This window comes from Podarcis tiliguerta (genome assembly GCF_965153285.1).
Source record: "Podarcis tiliguerta genome assembly, chromosome: Z".
In the NCBI taxonomy this organism is placed as follows: Eukaryota; Metazoa; Chordata; class Lepidosauria; order Squamata; family Lacertidae; genus Podarcis; species Podarcis tiliguerta.
The window spans coordinates 18,319,251-18,339,944 of NC_139553.1; the positions used below are offsets into that span (position 1 = coordinate 18,319,251).

Below are 20,694 nucleotides of genomic sequence, written 5' to 3' on the forward strand. Positions count from 1 at the left end.
AAGATGAATATTGCCAACCTGGAACATGTGCATAGGAGGACAACCAAGATGATCAAGTGTCTGGAAACCAAGCCTTACGAGAAATGGTTGAGGGAGATGGGTATGTTTAGTCCAGAAAATAGGACACTGAGAGGAGATATGATAGCATCTTCAATATCTAAACGGCTGTCACATGAAAGATGGAGCAAACTTGTTTTCTCCTGTTCTGGAGGGTAGAACCCAAACCAATGGCTTCAAGTTACAAAAAAGGAGATTCTGACTTAACATCAGGAAGAACTTTCTGATGGTAAAAGCTGTTTGCGACTGGTTTCCCACCATCTGGCTCAACAAATCATGGGACAGAATCCAACACCACGGAAGTGGACTTCTTGCATAAAAGGACTTCACCTTTCTCTCCTCATTCCTATAGTCCTCCACCCAAAGTGTTCCCCCAAAATCTGTTCTGGAGAGTCCCCACACCCTCTGGAAGTCCTGTTGTGTAAGCAAACAGGAGATTCCAGCTAAACATTAAGAAAAACTTTATGATTGTAAGAGCTGTTTCATAGTGGAACAGAAGGTGGTGGACTCCTGGGAGAAGAGGGATGTTTATGCCTGGTGCCTAAAGATATGTAATGAAGGCACCAGAGAAGCCTTCCAGGAGAGCATCCCACAAACGGAGAGCCACCACAGAGATGGCTTGCACTCATGTTGTCACCCTCTGGACCTCTCATGGAGGGCCTCAGATGGTGATTGCAGTTGTTCATATGGGGAGAGGTGGCCCTTGAGGTATTGTGGTCCTGAGCCGTTTACGTCTTTATAGGTCATGGGAGTGGTTGGGTGCAGGAATACCAAAGAAGGATGTCAAAAACATCAGAATGGCCAGTTCTAGAGAAGGTGTAGACTTACAGCAAAGCAGCCTGCCAGTTCTCCTAGCCTTTACAGATGTGGGACGGACACTGCAGCAAGGAGATGGCTTGTCTACACCCAAGCAAATGTCCATACATTCTTTATCCACAAAGCAGCATACATCACCAGACTGCCCATCACTTCACCTAACCAGATGAGGGCATAGGTGGCAAAAACTCAAGTCTTACAGATGGTTTCCCTTTCTGGGCTCAGAGCCCAGCACCCCAAACCCCACAGATAAGGGTAACATCAAAGCAAGACAATTAGCTTATATCAAAGCAAGTGATATATGAGCTCATTGCTGCAACAGCTACCAATTAATTGTGGGCTTATCTTGACTACCAAGATGGCATTAGCAAATCTTCCAGAACAGTTCACCTTTGGTTCAACACAGGGGCCTATCTAGTCCAGCCTCCTGTCTCAAAGCAAAGGGGATCCTGAAAACACAACAGCACTCCCCTCACCTTTGCAAACTATTCGATCCACCTCTGATATTGGAGGCAGTAAACAGCCATCATGGCTATTAACCAGCAGTAGTCTCTTCTTCTGCTGTGGATTTGTCCAATCCTCCTTTAAAGCCATCCAAGTTGGTGGCTATTGGTGCCTTCTGTGGGAGCAAGTTCCATAGTTTAGCTATGGTCATTGATAATAAGAACCTGGCTGCTGGGTCAGGAATAATGTGGTCACAGGCAATTTTAGGTTAGTGCGATCAGTGTAGCTGCAGTGCTGCAGGGGATGCCACAACAATGCTGCAGAACAGAGTGCGAGAGGTGGCAAGGGCACCATGTTTATTTAGCATTTCACAGGGCACCACTGATGGGGATACATCCAGTCCTGCATCCTGTCCTCACAGTGGACAGACAGGTGCCACAAAAGTAAAGGTAAAGGTACCCCTGCCCGTTCGGGCCAGTCTTGCCAGACTCTAGGGTTGTGCGCCCATCTCACTTAAGAGGCCGGGGGCCAGCGCTGTCCACAGACACTTCCGGGTCACGTGGCCAGCGTGACAAGCTGCATCTGGCGAGCCAGCGCAGCACACGGAACGCCGTTTACCTTCCCGCTGGTAAGCGGTCCCTATTTATCTACTTGCACCCGAAGGTGCTTTCGAACTGCTAGGTTGGCAGGCGCTGGGACCGAACGACGGGAGCGCACCCCGCCACGGGGATTCGAACCGTCGACCTTTCGATCGGCAAGTCCTAGGCGCTGAGGCTTTAACCCACAGTGCCACCCGCGTCACACCACAAAAGTAGGGTTGCCATATTTCAATGAGAGAAAAGTTCTTGAACTTTTTTTTAAAGAAATCTTAACAAAAGACAATGAGTTTTTGAGCTGTTTTAACTGAAAATCACCAAAATCTATGCTGCCATGACATTTCAGCAATTTCCACCCAGACACTGCTTAAGGGGGCTGAATACCGCCTATGCCCAGGAAAGGAAAAGGGTAAAAGGCGGATCCAGCTGATTTTAAACAGATTCTCATAAATTCATATAATTTTTTCATTCAAATTAAATAAAACCAAAATGATATTGTAGACCATGTCTTACTCTATAAAAAAGGTAAAGGGACCCCTGAGCATTAATCATGACCCACCCTGTGGTTGCGGCACTCATCTCGCTTTATTGGCCAAGGGAGCCGGCGTACAGCTTCCAGGTCATGTGGCCAGCATGACTAAGCCGCTTCTGGCGAACCAGAGCAGCGCACAGAAATACCGTTTCCCTTCCTGCCAGAGCGGTACCTATTTATCTACTTGCACTTTGACGTGCTTTCGAACTGCTAGGTTGGCAGGAGCAGGGACCGAGCAACAGGAGCTCACCCCGTCACGGGGATTTGAACCGCGACCTTCTGATCGACAAGTCCTAGGCTCTGTGGTTTAACCCACAGTGCCACCCGCGTCCCTCTTACTCTGTAGGTAGCATAAAAAAAAATCATGCATCCACTGTTTTGTGGGGCTGCAGTGGCACAAAAACATGGTTAAAAAACACGGATCCTTGTGGATTCTCATGATTTTTGCACTAGATCAGCCCAAAGTCACCATCAGATCAAACATCATCGCCATGGGCACAGCCTGCACCACAAAAATCACGGATCCACAGTTTCCTGGCCATACCGTGGCCCAAAAACGTGGTTCTGAAGCACGGTACCTCATGGATCCTCACGCTTTTTGCATTGGGCCAACCCAAACTCACTGTCAAATGGGATCCTCATAACAGAGGGTCCTGGTTGCACTCGGGACCAAGAGCTCACCTGACAGGGTTAAAATGGGGGGGGGGGGCAGGAGCAGGAAGTCCTGGCCATTCCCCTGGGATCATGCCATGAAGTTTTAGCCAATAGCCAGTAGGTGGCGTGATCCAGGGGCTTTAAAAACAGCAGTGTGATGCAAGTGGGGCACTTGTATTTGCACGGCTGAACACCTGCCCACCCTCCCTAGTTTAGGTAAAGCTGCTTGGGGCTCGGTGGGAATTTTTTCCATTTGGCAGATTGGCTTTAGCCATTTTGTTTTCGCCTACCTCTTAGCAAATCATCACAACTTGTAAGGTGGCAGTTAGGCATTGGATCCGTTGGATTGTGGGGAGGGGAGGTGCGGCCATCACCTGCCCCTCCAGGAACTGGGTATTCCGTTAAAGGAATTTGGGGGTCCTGGATGTCGTCCGAAGTCCGCTTGAGGGGCCAGGACCACAGGAACCCCGGGGTGAGCTTAGGTTGGTCCTCATCAAGCTTGCTCCCTCGTTTGGTTCACCCCATTGGACGATCACCCTGAGAGGTGGAGTCAGTTATAGTGGGGAGTCAATGCCTAAGTCAATACCACTCACGTGATTCAGGGGCGTAGCGTGGGGGGTGCAGGGGGGGCCGGCCGCACCGGGCGCAACATCTGGGGGTTAGGGTTAGGGGGCGCAAATCCACGGGTTAGGGGGCGCAAATCTATGGGTCAGGGGGCGCAAATTACTTGCCTTGCCCCGGGTGCTGACAACCCACGCTACGCCACTGACGTGATTGTATTTCAATAAAGTTGTGGCCAAAATTTGCCCCAAAACGTAAACTAATATAAGTTTCCATGTGTATTTATTTTGGGGGTGGATCTGGGGCCTCGAGATGCAATTACACATCATGTCCAGGGGCACAGCCTGCACCAAAACAAACCTAAAATCCATGGCTTCCTGGCAACTCCATGGCCCAAAAACGTGGTTTTGAAGCACGGATCCTCAAGGATCATCACACTTTTTGCAATGAGCCACCCCAAACTGACCGTCAAATCACACATCATAGCCAGGGGCACAGCCTGCACCACAAAAAAACTCTGATCCACGGCTTCCTGGTCATACCATGGCCCAAAAACGTGGTTTTGATGTACGGATCCTCAAGGATCGTCACACTTTTTACAATAAGCCACCCCAAACTCACTGTCAAATCACACATCATGTCCAGGAGAACAGCCTGCACCACACAAAATTTGGATCCACTGCTTCCTGACCACTCCATGGCCCAAAAGCGTGGTTTTGAAGCATGGGTCGTCATGGATCCTCACGCTTTTTGCATTGGGCCAACCCAAAATCACCATCAAATCACACATCATGTCCAGGGGCACAGCCTGCACCACAAAAAACTTGGATCCACGGCTTCCTGCTCATACCATGGCCCAAAAACATGGTTTTGAAGCACGGGTCCTCATAGATTCTCATGCTTTTTGCATTGAGCCACCCTAAACCCACAGCCAAATCACACATCATATCCAGCAAACTATGGCAAGTTCTTAAAGAAATGGTAGTGCCTGATCACCTCATCTGTCTCCTGAGAAATCTCTATGTGGGACAAGAAGCTACAGTTAGAACTGGATATGGAACAACTGATTGGTTCAAAATTGGGAAAGGAGTACGGCAAGGCTGCATATTGTCTCCCTGCTTATTTAACTTATATGCAGAATTCATCATGCGAAAGGCTGGGCTGGATGAATCCCTAGCCAGAATTAAGATCGCCAGAAGAAATATCAACAACCTCAGATATGCAGATGACACAACCTTGATGGCAGAAAGTGATGAGGAATTAAAGAACCTTTTAATGAGGGTGAAAGAGGAGAGCGCAAGATATGATCTGAAGCTCAACATCAAAAAAACGAAGATCATGGCCACTGGTCCCATCACCTCCTGGCAAATAGAAGGGGAAGAAATGGAGGCAGTGAGAGATTTAACTTTCGTGGGATCCATGATCACTGCAGATGGTGACAGCAGTAACAAAGTTAAAAGACGCCTGCTCCTTGGGAGAAAGGCGATGGCAAACCTAGACAGCATCTTAAAAAGCAGAGACATCACCTTACCAACAAAGGTCCGTATAGTTAAAGCCATGGTTTTCCCAGTAGTGATGTATGGAAGTGAAAGCTGGACCATAAAGAAGGCTGATCGCCGAAGAATTGATGCTTTTGAATTATGGTGCTGGAGGAGACTCTTGAGAGTCCCACAGACTGCAAGAAGATCAAACCTCTCCATTCTTAAGGAAATCATCCGTGAGTGCTCACTGGAAGGACAGATTGTGAAGCTGAGGCTCCAATACTTTGGCCACCTCATGAGAAGAGAAGACTCCCTGGAAAAGTCCCTGATGTTGGGAAAGATGGAGGGCACAAGGAGAAAGGGACGACAGAGGACGAGATGGTTGGACAGTGTTCTCGAAGCTACAAACATGAGTCTGACCAAACTGTGGGAGGCAGTGGAAGACAGGAGTGCCAGGCGTGCTCTGGTCCATGCGGTCAAGAAGAGTTGGACACGACTAAACGACTAAACAACAAGGCCAGGAACCCGTGGATGCGTGATTTTTGTGGTGGATGCTGTGCCCATGGCCATGATGTTTGATCTGATGGTGACTTTGGCCTGATCTAGTGCAAAAATCATGAGGATCCGTGTTTTTTAACCATGTTTTTGCGCCCCTGCGAAACAGTGGATGTGTGATTTTTTTATGCTGTCTACAGAGTAAGACATGGTCTACAGTATCATGGTGATTTTATTTAATTTGAATGAAAAAATCATATGAATTCATGAGGATCCGTCTAGATCCACCTTTTACCTTTTTCCATCAAGAACTATACAACTTTTAGAAGATATCTGAAGGCAGCCTTGTATAGGGAAGCTTTTCATATTTAATGTTTTGTTATGCTTTTATATTTGCTGGAAACCGCTCAGAGTGGCTGGGGCAACACAGTCAGATGGGCGGGGTACAAATAATAAATTATTATTATTATTATTATTATTCAGTGTGGATGCAGATGCAGATTTGGTTAGCATTTTAGCACAAATGGCTTGAGCCTCCACCCTGACCTTCAAAATATTTCCAGGCATCTTCTTCATGTAAATTAAATTTGGGTTGCAAAACTTTTGCGGAGAATTCTGCGAAGAATTTAAAACTAAATAAAAAGAAAGTGTAATAAAGTGGGGGGGGGATGAGCGTCCTTCCCTGCGGGTCTCACAAGCTCAAGAAATGCGTGTAGGGCGAGGGAACTCTGTGCATGCTCAGAGGCACGGTGGGGCTCTTAGCCAGCCTACTCTACGCACTAAAGATTCCGAGCTGAAAAGCCGGGGAATGATTTTGGCTCTTTCCACCTCCTCCCTCCGGAGAGTTTCGAACTTCCTTAAAGGGATCGCCGTGGCCTCTCCTTTAACTGACTCATTGATTGGGGGCGGAGGACGGAAACGCCGAGCAACGAATTACTGACGGCGGACGAAACCGTAGAGCTAAGAAAATAAGGAGCAGCATGCCCACCCTTCAATTCCTGTTTCCTCCCACCGGAACACAAACACAGATGGCAGGTAGGCGCTCTGAATCCCAACTTCTATGGATCGATTCCGCCGATTCTAACCCACCCAAGAAAGGGCACCTGTACGTTGTTAGCATACCTCTGTCTCGGGAGATCATGTGCTTTTGGGAGTTTAAGATAAGCTGTTAAGCTGTTGGAAGGTTACAGCTCCTTATGTGGCTGTAGAGACTGATATGGGAGAGAGATGTTTTGTTGCATCTGGGGCAGATGAAGGTACCCGGTTTCGCTGTTACAGCTGCACCATGGCGATTCTTCTCTCTGTGCAACTCCTAGCAGTCATTCCTCCTTTGAGCACTGCTGTGGATCCAGGCACTGTGATCATCTGCAAGGGATTCACGCACGGCGAGATTGATGTTGCCAACCTTCATGTCACGTTTGCAGACATCTTTGTAATGTACATAGCGATTCTTCCCTCGAAAGAATCCTGGGAACTGTAGTTCACCACACCTCAGAGCTACAGTTTTAGCACTTTTAAGCAAGCTGCAATTCCCACGATCCTTTGCGGGGTGGCTTGGAAATATGATTTAAATGCAAGGCATTTCAGGCAGCCAAAGTTTCCAGTCTTCGTGGCTCTTAGGGAGCAAAAGGGGCGCGGAGTAAAAAAAAAAGAAAGAAAAACCTTCGCAAGTGAACTCGGAAGTGAAATCGTGCACGAGTCTAAAGTCATCCCTTTTCGTAAGTCTACATGCATCTCTACCTTGTGTAGGAGCCGGCCAAAGGGGGGGCGGGGGGCCGTGATGGCGTCACACGCATGGTTAGGGGCGTACGTGACACGTCTGCGCTGCCGGATGTTCCAAGATGGCGGCGGCGTTTGGTGCTTTTGGATCTGCCTGCCTGTCACCGAGGCACCGTTAAAGCCGGTTGGCGCTGCTTGTGCTACTGCTGAGCGATCGGTAAGCAGGTGAGTCCCCCCGGGGGTGTCGGAGGCGTAGGAAGGAGAGGGCGGAGTAGGCCGGTGAGGGGATAAAGGTGGAGCCTCCAGGCTCAGCGGCAGTCTACCTGGCAGGCCCTTCCTTTCTCCCACCCTCTCTTCTATCCGTCGCATGCTATTGTGGTGAAGGAAAAGGTTATAAGGATGAGGATGCGGCGGTCGCGGGTGGGCTTTCTTCACGAGAAATAAATCAGCCTCTCAGGGCGAGGTTGTGACTTCTCTTGCATGCACGCAGGAGGGGCCCAAGTTCGGCCCCCACTCGTGCTAAGTTAAATATGATGGTATTCTTGTTTAATTCAGCCCTTCTATTCATAACCACGAGGACCCGAACATTATTCTAAGGGGAGGATGTAGCTCAGTGGTTAGAGCCTGTGATTTGCAGGGACAGGCTCCTATGGTGAGGCTAGGAACGTCCTGTGAGTCTGAGGCTCTCCAGTGCTGCTGCCGCTCCATGTTGACAGTGCTGAGCTACATGAGTCAAGTGAAGTGACTAGGTAGAAGGTAGATTGGGAAAGGCTTCAGATCACCAGGTAGAACAGTTGCTTTGCATGTAGAAGGTCACCTAGTGGCAATTCAGGACACCCATGAGTGTGAGAAGCTATATATAACTTAGAACAGGCTAACCAAAGTTAACTAAGTGGTTTGGGAAAGTTTAAAGGATTTTCACCTGAAGTCTAAAAGAATATAAACTTGGCCTGACATGAACCTTATAGGAACACTGGGAACTGAGTCAGACCCTTGATCTTTCTAACTCAGTATTGTCTACACGGATTGGCAGCAGCTATTCTCCAGGGTTTCATGTTCAGAGGCCATTCCTAACCCTATGTGGAGATGCCAGGAACTGAACCTGGCATAAGGCAGGTGTTCTACCACTGAGCCACAGCCGGTCAAGATTTTGACTTCTGCTGCAGGCACCCTCCCCCTTAATAGATGGCTGTGGACTCTGAAGAAGGATATCTGAACATAACTGTGAGATCTGATTTGCACCACTAAGGAAATTTTTGCACAGGAAATATATGGAAATGTCCTGCCAAACACTTGGCCAACTGCGTCAGACCAACACAGCTACCTACCTGAAACTTGTGCAACTCATACTCTTTCCAGTGAGAGATGGCATCACCTGTTGAGTTTCTGCTCATCATCCTACAGGGAGAAAAAACAGGTGCTGAGAAAAAGGGAGCCAATCCAGGAGTGCAGTGTAAAAACATCAGGACTGCTTTGTTGGTCTATATCTTAATCCCACATTCTGAGTCACTCAAAACAATTATTGGCAGTGATAAAAAGGGTGTTTGTCTGTGAGTGTGGTTAAGAGTTGCAGGAGGGGGGCGTGTTATAGAGTAGTGGATCTCCCTTGCAGACAGAAGGTAAGGTTGGGAGAAGCTCCTATTTGAAATCCTGGAGATTGGTTTAGTGGTCAGATGAGGTGAATAGACAGGTAGCATATTCAGTTTGCCTGGGAATTTCTAGCTGCCTTTCCTTTGAGCCAGGAAGCATCCCAGCCTTTTACAACTTGTGGTTAATAACAGCCCTGATTTTGCTTAAAGGGAGATTTTTGGATGAGTTGGCTTGAAGCCAAGGCCTGAAAGTCCAAACACTCATTTCTAAAATCTCACATTTCTCGACTTCATTCACTATCACAGCCCCACACAGCTAACCAAATGAATTGGTCCAATTAAAGGATATCTCCTGAATCTGATTTGACCTTTGCAACTGTGATTTCCTTGCAGCTTGTGCACTGGGTTTAATTCAAGTATGACACTGGATGAAGTGTTTAACATGTGTTGTAAAGAATAAAATCTTATTTTCTTCAATCAAAAAAGCAAGTCTTTGAAAGCTTTGTAAATATTGCTTTAAAACTTTGTGTGTTTTAAGGCGGTGTGCGTGCACACACACACGCACACACACACCAAAAAGCAAACAAACATGGATGTTGTGAACTCCATAAAGACATGAAGGTGTTGCTTTTAAAAGCCAAAACTAAATCGAGTGGCCTTTCCTGAAGGCATCTGCATCTGCATTGTACTTTATGCAATGGTGCCTTACAAATAGGGTAGTATGTTCCATGAAATCCAGAGCCCACCCCCCCCACCCCCACCCCCGATGGCGGCCCAGACTCTACCTGAAGGCATCCTCCCCTCCCCTCAATTATTGGTTCCATTGTTCCAGCTTCTCTTGCTGTCAAAAAGCTTCTTCTGACATTGGACTGGATTTTCTCTCTTCCTAGAACTTAAACCCATTACTTCTAAGTAATTTAGTCCTGTCCTCTATGGCAGCAGGGAACAAGTCATTTCCCCCTTCTATATAATGGCCCTTCAGGGGTTTAAAGAGCACTGTAATTCCGTCTAACAGTCTTTTCTTCTGTTGAGTAAACATTCCAAGTTCCTCAAAACTTATCTTTGCATGCTGTTGACTATTTCTCTCATTTAGAAATCTTAAAGGAAGTGAGTGCCCAAAACTGGACCTGGAACTTCAGATCAAGCCTAAGTAGGGCAGAATAAAGTGGAGCTCATCATGTCCAGTGTAGATCAATTGCAGTCATAGACTCATAGAGGAAGGAGCCCTGAGGATCATAGTCAGAACCTCTGCAATGCAGGAATATACAGCTGTCCCATATGGGGATTGGACCTGCAACCTTTGTGTTACCAGCACCACGCTCTAACCGACTGAGCTATCCAGGCCAGAATCCTTTCAATCTGCACTGCCGCCAAGTCATACTGTACGTGGGCATTTGATCCACATGTAGTCCCTCCTCCCCACTCAGAACTCTTGATTTGGCACTCTGAATGTCTCCCTTTTAATAAAAATTAAACTAGGTCATACTTAAACAAAATATCCCAGGGGGAGTTTGTATTGGAGAAGCTTATCAGAAAGGGTGATGCTATTCTGCCTTTCTTGGAAGATTGTTCAGAGCTGGAGAAATTCCAAGCTCATCTTCAGACACCCCTGTGACTCCCATCAAGATCCACAGATCCCATTCTTTTTCATTTTAAAAATGGAGGGAGTTTTGCCTTTCTCTTTGGTTGGAAGGGTTACCTGTTTTGTTGTGTGCATACCTGTTTGAGGGTGGGGGAGTTCTAAGCAATATCCATTTTTTCTTCTCTGAAATAGGCATTTTGCAGTGATCACAACAACTTCTTAGCTTTCCAGAAAGACTGGGGCCCCCTTGCTTTGGGGTTCTAGGAACACGTAATAGTGCAGTGCATTTCAGATGAAAGATTTTGGTTCTGATCTAAAACCTCAGGGCAGCCATGAAAGTAAGCCTAGGAAAGCCCACTGTCATGTTTACTAGCTTTCCAGGCTTCACATGCCAAGATTAGTTGTTTGGTACAACACTGTGGCCTAAAATGAGAGGAAGAAAGCAAGGCTTTTCTAAAGTGGGGGAGCATTGTTGTTGTTCAAGCACAATTGAAGCAACCATGATCAGGGATGCTGTGTGTGTGGAGGTCATCCCTCAACATCTGGAGGGCCACTGTTTAGTTGGACCTCTTTTTTATGATTAATACACCCCACCAAGTTGCTTGCACAGAAACTTAGAGGTGATGAGGAGAGTGCCTGTTTACACATTTGCAGCAGGGCCTCCCTAATTTCAGGACGTAGCCCCCTTGATTCCAGTGAGTTACCAAGCTAGGTGTAAACACTCACTGCAGGGTTGCATTTCCAAAGGGCTGACGTTTAGCAGGGTTTTGCTTATTATGAGACCCTCTTCATTTTAAGAAGGCTTCTGTCTTGATAGAGTAGCACTTGAAATTGTTTAGTGGGAGCACCTGGCTATAAGGCATGTGCTTCAATGGACTTCCTTTTCAATTCAGCCTTCTGTGAATGGAGAGCTATTTTCAGATTCTCACAGTAAAAAATTAATTGGCAGCAAATGAAAAATGAACTTAAATAATATATGCAAGCCAATGATGTGGACTTAAATAATATATGCAAGTTAATGATGTGGACAACTTCCCACTCTGTTTTTCTATGATTAATTTTCAGCTTTTGGAAACAGGATATTTCTTTTTTAAAAAATTATGTTATACTTCATAAACATTAATGTAGCAATGAAGGATTTCCTTGTTTCTCCAGAACTTGTTGATGTTAACAACTCTTCAAGCATGCTAAAATTGGCATGTTGAATTTTCTGTGCCTTCCTTCCTCTCCCCTTAAAGTCTAATGTGGTAGAATAACATCCTGTTGAGTTGTCACATTTTAAAATATTTACAAACATTCCAAAAAAATAATAATTCGTGAGTAAACATTTGCATTTTTAATTGTGATGAACAAGATGAACAAAAAATCATCTTGCATAGGAAATAACCCTGTACTGGACTTGTTCCTCGAATTCTTTGGATGACAGTATTTCAGTAAACACTCAAAAGGATCACCCCCTCCATCATAACGGTGACTTCTGGCAATGTTTAGTTCACACTTCTTATGAAGTAGGAAGCCTCTTTAACTCTTTGTCTTCTCTCTCTCTCTCTCTCTCTCTCTCTCTCTCCTTTGCAGTGAGTGCATGAAGTGAAGCCAGTTCCACAGCATCCTCCAGTAATTCTCCTGAGCAACTCAGCTAGGAATCTGTCATGCAGCCTCCGCCACAAACCATCCCCACTGGGGCAGGCGGGCCCCCTCCACTGGCAACATCACAGAACATGTATTGGCGAAGCAATCCGTTCGGCAAGCGGGCCACCGTGCCAGTCTCCGCAGCCGCAGGCCCGGTGCAACCCGTGACAGACCCCTTTGCCTTTGGCAAGCAAGCCCCACAAGGCACCCAGTTTGCTGCCAGCAACAACCCCAGAGGCAATCCACCTGTTGCGCAAGACTTTTCTCTAGCGGCGTTTCCTCCACATGCAGCAGACAGTCCTCATGGTCTGCTCTCATTTTCCCCAGCAGCGCCTGCCTCTCAACCTGGAGGAAACAGTGCATTTTCGAGTGTGGCAGCCCCCATGCCATTGTTTGCTCCACAAGTCACAAACAGTGCCGAAACGCCTTCGAGCATTGAGCCTGGCAAGCGTACCCATAGCCCTCTGGGGCAGCACCATTCCATGGGGATCGCTCTTGAAAATTCTGTCAGCGGGCACCAGGGGTTGGCTCCTATGCCAGACAGGCCTCTGAGCAGGCAGGAGGCTGGTGGGAATCCAAGCAACCCTGCTTCCCTGTCAGCATCTTTGTCTTTCTTCTCTCCTGCCCAGCAAACTGTGCCTCAGTGGAAACCCTCCCAAGGGAGCTCAGGGCCACCTCAGGGCCAGACTTATTCGCCCTACCCAGAGCCACCATCCCAAAACACCCACTATGCTGTAACTCAGTCTGCTGCTGGTGTTTCCCAGCCAGGTCCCCACATGGAGCCCCATCAGAATTCTCCGCAGCAGCCTCTCGTTCACAATGCTGCTCAGGCCCCATTGACATATGGCGATGTCTCCAGCATGACTTCCAGCCAGAGCTCTGGTCACCATCACACTGCTTGGCAAAACACAGGAGCAGGGTGCCCTTGGCCCGGCCACCTCCCTCAAGAACACTTTTACCTGCAACCTCTTGAAACAACTTACACTCTTGGCAATCCCACCACTCAAGAAAACGACTCCTCAGCTGAACCTCTAGGTGCATCTGAAGTGGCCAGCAGGCAGTGCCCGACCAATACTGATTCAGGTACAGTTTCCATGTTTTTCAAAGGAGATGAGGCTGAGAATGAGGAAATCCTTTCATCAGAAGGAGCCGAGCAGGCCAGCAGCAGCGCTGACACTTTTCAACAGACAATGGGCCACACATACTACCAGCCCCTCCACTCTCAGCAGATCCCGGCAGCGTCTTTCTCTCCTATGCAGGCAAGCACAGCTGAGGGCCTGGAAGCTCAGCATCCCTTCAGAGCCACCTGTGAGCCACCTGATGCCCAGGCTGGCAAAAGTGCAGCCTTCCTCTCTGAAGACAAAGCCAGCCTTGCCGATGCTCGAGGGCCTGTCAGCACACAGTACGAAAACATTGAGAACCTGGAGTGCGTTCCAAACCAGGAAGTCCTGCCGAGCGAGCCTACAAACCAGAGTCGTTTGTCTCCCGGGGTGGCCCCAGATCCGACCAGGTACACCTCACTGCTAGGCCCATCACTGCCAAAGTCTAGCGCCACCAGCCGTCTGGAAAGAGGCCCAAACCTTGAAGCGCCTGATCACCCCATCCGGTCTGACAGTGTCTCCTCCAACTACAGCAGCCTGAGCCAGTGGAGTCTCCCCAGCGCATCTCAGCCACAGGAGCTGGGCACATTTATCCAGCAGGAGAGCGGGAAGCTCCCAGAGGAGGAGGCATCATCATCTTCCTCCATGGGCTTCTTCAAGCAGATTGATTCCTCCCCTTTGGGAGGGGATGGTAGCAGGCAGAGCCCTGGCAAGAGTTACCACCACAGCGGCCCTCTGTCCCATGCACCCACCCCAAGCCCCCCCAAGCCCATGGGGGTCTTTCAGACGAGCGCCAACAGTTCATTCGAGCCTGTCAGGTCGCATGGGTTGGGGGTCAAGCCCCCTGAGGCCGACCAAGCGAAGATGGTGGCCGAGCTGAGAGAGAGCCTTTCAAGTGCCAAGAAGAGCCAGGCCACCCCAGTCGCCTCACCGGGGAACCTGGAGCAGCCTCCCGATAATCTGGAGACCCTTTTCGTGCCCCGGGACTACCCCTTGCCTCTCACATTGGGGAGTGGTGCTGCAGGGCCTCTGCAACCCAGCGGTGGGTCCTTGGTGGAAAACGTGCAGTCGGTCCCTGAGAAGAAACTGCCAGGCAGGGCCCAGGGAAACAGGAAAAAATGTGAGAGCCCAGCCACTACGCTCTGGGCCCAAAGTGAGGTGCCAAATTTTGGGGGGAATGTGCTGTTGGCCCCGGCTGCTCCAGCAGTGCAGGTGCCGACCAAGCAGGCAGCCCAGGTGCTCCAGCCACCCGAGGAAGGTTTGCCTGGCCAGCAGTCCCTCTCACCAGGGTCCATCCCCCACCCACCATCCCTGGCTGGGAATGTGTCTTCCGAAAACTTGGAAAACCCTCCCAAACTGGGGGAAGAAGAGGCTCTTCGCTCCCAGGCGAGTTCGGGTTACGCAAGCCTCCTCTCCTCCCCACCTACAGAGGCTCTGCAGAACCAGCCCGTCCTGATCGCCCAGCCGAATCAAAGCTACAGCTTGGCTCAGCCAGTTAATTTCTCCCTCACTGATCAGCTGAGCAAGAGTGAAAGCAGCCACTTGGCAAAAGATCCCGGGGGTGGCAATAAGCCTCTGCTGGGCTTCCACACCAGCAGAAACCCTCATAGTGAAACCATGCCTCTGGGGCAACCCAGACCTGCAGGTCAGGCATCTGTTTCTGCTGCTGCTCTGTCAAATTCTAATTTTTTACAAAATCCCCTCGGCACTTCTGAAATGTCCTCGAATAAACCTTCCACCTCACTGATGCACCCAGCCTCCGAAGGCACCTTCAACTTAGCTTCCGAAAGCCAAAAGGCTAGTGTTTCAGAAGGGCTTCCTTCAGACTTGTCTGGCAAGTCTAGAGCTAATGCCTCCAGTGTGACGTCTACCCCTCTGACCCTCGCTACGGGCCCTGTGAACAGCAGTCCCAAGAACTCAGGCAGTCAGGAGCTTCCCAGAGTGCTAGATTTCACGGTAGCAAAGTCCCTGGAGCAAAGCAGCACCACCAGCTGCACCCAGGTGCATAACCAGTCACTCTCCAGTGGGCTGGTGTTTGGTCACCCTGGCCGAGGGGAGAATGAGGTTCAGGATCCACAGCATTTCTATCAGCAGGTCACAAAAGATGTGCAGCCTCCGGGTGGCACTTCCCCCCTGCAGCAGCAGCAGCAGGCAGCATCCTCAGGGCAGCCCCATGCTCCGTCCAACCCCCAGGTGCATCCTGGAAGCAGCTCTGCCCAGCAGCCCCCAGGCCACAGGACTTATGAGGCTGATGGGGGTTTGGTAACCTACGCTCAGGCGTCCATGGAGAGCAAGCCGGTGTCGTCGAGCCAACCTCAGAGTGCTCCGGCTGCCACCAGCCAGGCTAATGCAGTGACAGTGGCTGGTCAGCCAGCCGGGATCCCCTCTCAGCATGAGCCGCAGCACCCGCCGCCTTCTCAGACCCCCAGCCAGACCACCTTCATCCAGCCACAGAACCCTTACTACTACTATGGGCACCCCTACAACAGTTATCCTTCGTACCAGACGCCATACCCTCCAGTGGACCCCAGGACTGCTCACCTTTATTACCAGGTGGGCTCACAGGTTGTTTTTCCTCTGTGCCGTTCTGTGGTTGGCTGTAGGTGGGGTGGTGAGGTGGTAGGGAGGGTGGGCGTGTTAGCGGAAGCCCAGGGGAAAAGCAATGGCTGGCTTAGTGAAAAAAAGGGGGGGTTGCTTCCACATTGAAAATCTTCCTTTCCCCTTCTCTCAGTTTCTCTCTTCTGAACAGCTGATGGACAGATGTCAGCTGAGAATCACAGAATTGTGGAGTTGGGAGGGACCTCCCCAAGTATCATCTAGTCCAACCCCCCTGCAATGCAGGAATCACAGCTAAATAATTTAGTTATTCATTTATTCATTCATTGAATTAAACTTCTTACTTGCCTTTTTATCATCAGATCCCATGGTGGGTTATTTACAAGCATTAAACAAAAAAACTATCAAAACAATTAAAAGCAGTTCCATATATAGAAACATAGAATTCTACAGTTGCAAGGGACCCCAAGGCTCATCTAGTCCACCCCCTGTAATGCAGGAATCGCAGCTGAAGAATCCCTGATGGATGGACATACAACCTGTTTTAAAAACTCCAATGAAGGAGAAAGTTCTGAGAAAGTTCATTCCACATTCTTAACAGCTCTCACCATCAGAAAATTCTTCCTAATATTTAATCATAATCTCCTGACTTGCAATTTGAAATCATTAATTAGGATCCTCTGGAGCAGCAGAAAACAACCTTGCTCCATCTCTCATGTGACTGCCCTTTGAAGATTGGCTCCCACGTTGAAGATGGAACAAGCTTAGAATCATAGTATTGTAGAGTTGGAAGGGACCCTGCGGATCATCTAGTTCAACCTCCTGCATTGCAGAGGAATCTCAACTAAAGCATCTATGCCAGATGGCCACCCAACCTCTGCTTAAACACCTGCAAGGAAGGAGAGTCCACCACCTCCTGGGGGAATCCATTCCCCTGTCAAACAGCTCTTGCTGTCAGAAAGTTCTTCCTGATATTTAGTTGGAATCGCCTTTCTTGTAACTTGAATTCATTGGTTCGGGTCCTCCCCTCCAGAACAGAAGCAAAAAAAGCTTGCTCAATCTTCCATGTGATGTTCCTTCAGATATTTGAAGATGCCTTGGTTTTTGCTGCTCCAGAGGGGGTTGGATGAAATCCCAACTGCAGACTAGGGTTCCCCACTCCTGATGCTCTCAACTAGAACTCTATCCCTGATCAGTTTCTGTGCGAGTTGCCAGGAGCTCTAATGACAACATATCTGGAGTGCAGTGGCATGTGGGAAGGTCTAGCTTTGCCTATCATTTGAATGTGGCCAGAGGACTTGGCTGGTTTATGCCGCTCTTTGACTAGAGCCTTCTCCCTGCACCCAGTTTTAATTTGTTTTTGTCTTTTTTACTTTTGGCTATGCTTGCACAACTACCAGTTTCTGGAAACCACGGGAGGGGAGAGTTGCTGTTGTGCTCGGGTCCTGCTTGGGAGCATTTTCCCATTGGGACATCTTTTTCCCCCACCGTGAGGACAGGAAGCTGGACTGGTTGGGCCTCTTTTAGCCTGACCTGTCAGCCTTGCTGTTACGTTCTTAATTAGAAAGACATTCAGGGTGAAGGGATTTAGAAACTTCAAAAACTAGCAAAGGGGAGGATCATGTGGGTTCCCCCAAACATGTGATACCACATGGCAATTGTTGAAAGGAATGATGGCCTAAACTCCCCATTTCTCCTGACGTCTGAGCCTTTATTCTTTCCAAAGCTTCTCTAGTTAGCAGTTGGCAAAAGGTCAGCTGGGAGGGGAAGGGGATCTAGATGTGGTGGACTTCGGCTCTTGAGCTTTCTGTTGAGTAATATATAACCTCTTGCCTCTAGGAGCATCAATACGGCCGATATGATCCTGCCTCCCAGCATTATGACACCACGGCACCGAGTAGGAACGCTAGGAGCTATCATCAGGGGGAGCCAGAACGCCCCAGCTCCAGAGCAAGCCACACCTCTGATAAACCCTCCTCCAGGTGTGCAGTCCTTGAAAGCGGTGTGGGGTGTGTGTGTGTTTATGTGTGCACCCCTTTCTGAAAGACACTTTAGCCAACCCTCACCCCATCCAGAAGTTTCCTGTTCATTTTTAAAAATAAAAATACTTCTATATTGCTTTTCATAAATAAATAAAATCAGAGCAGTTTACGACAATTGTGCATCAAACCATAAGACAAGCACCATATAAAAAAAATTAAACGTAAATCTGCTAACTATCGTGGAAAGATGTATTCTTAATTGCCTGTGTAAGCCTGATGGAATACGAGCATTTAAAAGTTGACATAGAAGGCATCCGCCTGAACCTCTATTTGCAGAATAAATTTATGGCTGCTGCAGTGTGAAATTACAAAGGCCTGTTGTGTCCTGGCTTTACCAAGCAATCTGGTGCTTGTGAAGTGGTTCTAAAGCATCAGGAAGAACAAAGTAAATGGGAAGCCATCAGTTAAATTTTAGCAAGAAACAACCAGTTAAGGGCTTCAAGTTGTGTGATATCACTGCAGTTCAGTTGTGAGCTGATGGGCATGGATCTCTTTGGTGATTGATGTTTAAAACAAATAAAACAACCCCCTCTTCCTTCCTCTTGCAGGCAGGGATATCCTGAAGATTACTACAACACCAAAGGCGGATGGAATGATTACTACTCAGACTATTATGTAAATCCCTATGATTATGGAGGTAGGGAATATCAGTGGGTTGCTGTTTTTTTTGTCCTTCAGCAAAACACATTTTATAACCATTGCTTCATCTTATAGTTAACCTAAATCTAGCATTATATTCTCCCTTTTCCGCTGAGGACCCTTATAACGTTTGCAGAGTTTCAAAGATGGAGGCAAGCAGCAGGTTTATAGGGACGATCTTGTACTGGAGAAGAGCATGGTTGATTAGGAATATTGGAAGATGCATCACATTGAGTCAGACCATTGTTCCATGTAGCTCAGTCATGTCTGCACTGACTGGCAGCGGCTCTCCAGGTTTTCAGGCAGGGAGTTTTTGCCAGCCCTACCTGGAGATGCCCCTAGAGATTGAACCTGGGACCTCCTGCATGTGAACCAGTTGCTCAGCCACTGAGCTTTGTGGCCTTTCTTTAAAAATAAAGTAAAATCTTAGTCATCATGGCTGTGAATAAATACCTTGGGCAAGATTCTTGTGTGGGTGGTTACAGACCAGATACAGGTGTACCTTAGAGGAAATGGATTTTGTAGATCCATTTCAATCAGGGTTTAGGCCCAGTTTTGGCACAGAAACTACTTTGGTTGCCCTGTCACTCATTGTGCTCATGAAGCTAGTAAGGGAGCTACTGATGCTAATTTCAAGCTACCAAGTGAAGTTCTTCTTTGAACCTTTTATACTTCACTGACCTGGAAAAGTGTTTTTAAGATTTGTGAATAATTAATTTGTAAATCTACAGTAGCAGTTTTCTCATTCATGATAAAAGCTAATTCCTAGGTGTGGAATTGTATGTCAGTAATGAAACTGGCAACTTTACAAGTTTGAGGAAGAAAAACCCAAGCAGCATTGGTTGTAAGAAAATGGATTTGTATGTTTTGGAATGATGCATAGCAATGCCCCCATTTGCCTTGCTGAGGATGTTTTAATTTTATTATATATTTTGAGATGGCTTTGTTTTGAAATTCCCAGGCTGTAGCCTTATGGATGCTGACTTGGGAGTAAACCCTGCTGAACTCCCTGAGTGCCTCCATTGCTAAAGGTGGAAATGCAGGGTGTGCATGTCCCAGTAAATGAGCTCAGAGGTTTATTACCTTGCATGGGATCTGGCTAAAAAATAATCTCAAACCTAAAAATAACATTTTCTGGAGAGAGAAAGAGGGCACTTCTTTGATGGCAAACTCCATCCTCTTCAAAACCTGACCCCATTAGTTTTCAGAGGGGACATTCCAGTTCTATTCTTAATTGTAGCTGAAACAGCCTCAAGTTCACACAACTCTCTTACACACACCTTGTATAATAAATAGCAGGGATGCCATTTTTAAATTTGACACACCTGGATTTTCATATAGAATGCTAGCATCTGCTCTCTGTTTCTGGCAAGTCTTAAAATGTGGCTTGAAATGGTTGTGTGAAGCTCCTGTGATTACTGATTCTCTCCTGCCTTTGCCCTCCTAAGGTCCAAGCCGTTACCCATACGACGCCAGGTACAGAGACCCCAGTGTTTACGACCAGAGGTACTGGGATTACCCAGAACAGCACCCTTACCAAAAGAGAGAGGCCTATCCCTACACAAACAGGTTTGTGAACCTCTGGATGTCTGGAATGGTCTTGATGGGTGTTTCTCAAAACACCAAGTGCACCTCCCACCCCCAGAGGATTGAAGCTCGTGAAGTAGCAGGATCACATTCTGGGCCTCACATTTGAGTAGAAAAAGCCCCTCCTTGGCAGGGAACTTCCTCTGTCAGAATTCTGCTGCCCTTGCAGGGGCTGGCCATGGCAGCAGTGGCAGAAACAGCTAAGGTTCTCCTGGCTTCTGAGCCTGCATGCGATCCCAAAGGACTGGATGTCCAAAGGACTGGCAGAGGCTGGAGAACTTCAAGTGGATTGAGGTGTCTATCTGTCCTTTAGCTGTGATTCTCACATTATCTGTGATTCCTGCATTGCAGATGGATTGGACTAAATGACCCTTTGAGTCCCTTCCAGTTCTACAGCTCTATGATTTTGCAGACTTTGAAATCTCCCTGTAATAGTGTGGAATACAGGTGACATCAACACCACACACTTACAGCACTACGGTATAATGGTGTTTTTAAATGTACGGTGTAGATGGGACCTAACCACATTCACACCATACATTGAAAACAACATGACACCACTTTAAAAAGTCATAGCTAAGAAGTGTAGTTAAGGGTTCTGAGAGTTGTTACAAA

The 20,694-nt window shown here is 47.9% G+C and overlaps 1 protein-coding gene across 14 annotated transcripts in view; it reads left to right on the forward strand.

Annotated features, from left to right (window-relative positions):
• Positions 1–6,648: 6,648 nt before the first annotated feature.
• The window catches only part of SEC16A (SEC16 homolog A, endoplasmic reticulum export factor), a 39,202-nt gene continuing 25,156 nt past the window's right edge, over positions 6,649–20,694 (forward strand). For 7 of the 14 annotated variants that reach the window (XM_083423267.1, XM_083423278.1, XM_083423276.1 and 4 more), the window contains exons 1-5: positions 7,432–7,580; positions 12,102–15,808; positions 17,651–17,793; positions 18,402–18,490; positions 19,941–20,061. In XM_083423267.1, coding sequence (XP_083279393.1) covers positions 12,176–15,808; positions 17,651–17,793; positions 18,402–18,490; positions 19,941–20,061 — 3,986 coding nt within the window. In that variant the 5' untranslated portion in view covers positions 7,432–7,580; positions 12,102–12,175. Of the gene's footprint in view, positions 6,672–7,429; positions 7,581–12,101; positions 15,809–17,650; positions 17,794–18,401; positions 18,491–19,940; positions 20,062–20,694 lie in introns of those variants that run through there. The other 7 variants (XM_083423279.1, XM_083423269.1, XM_083423273.1 and 4 more) reach the window with 4 other exon arrangements.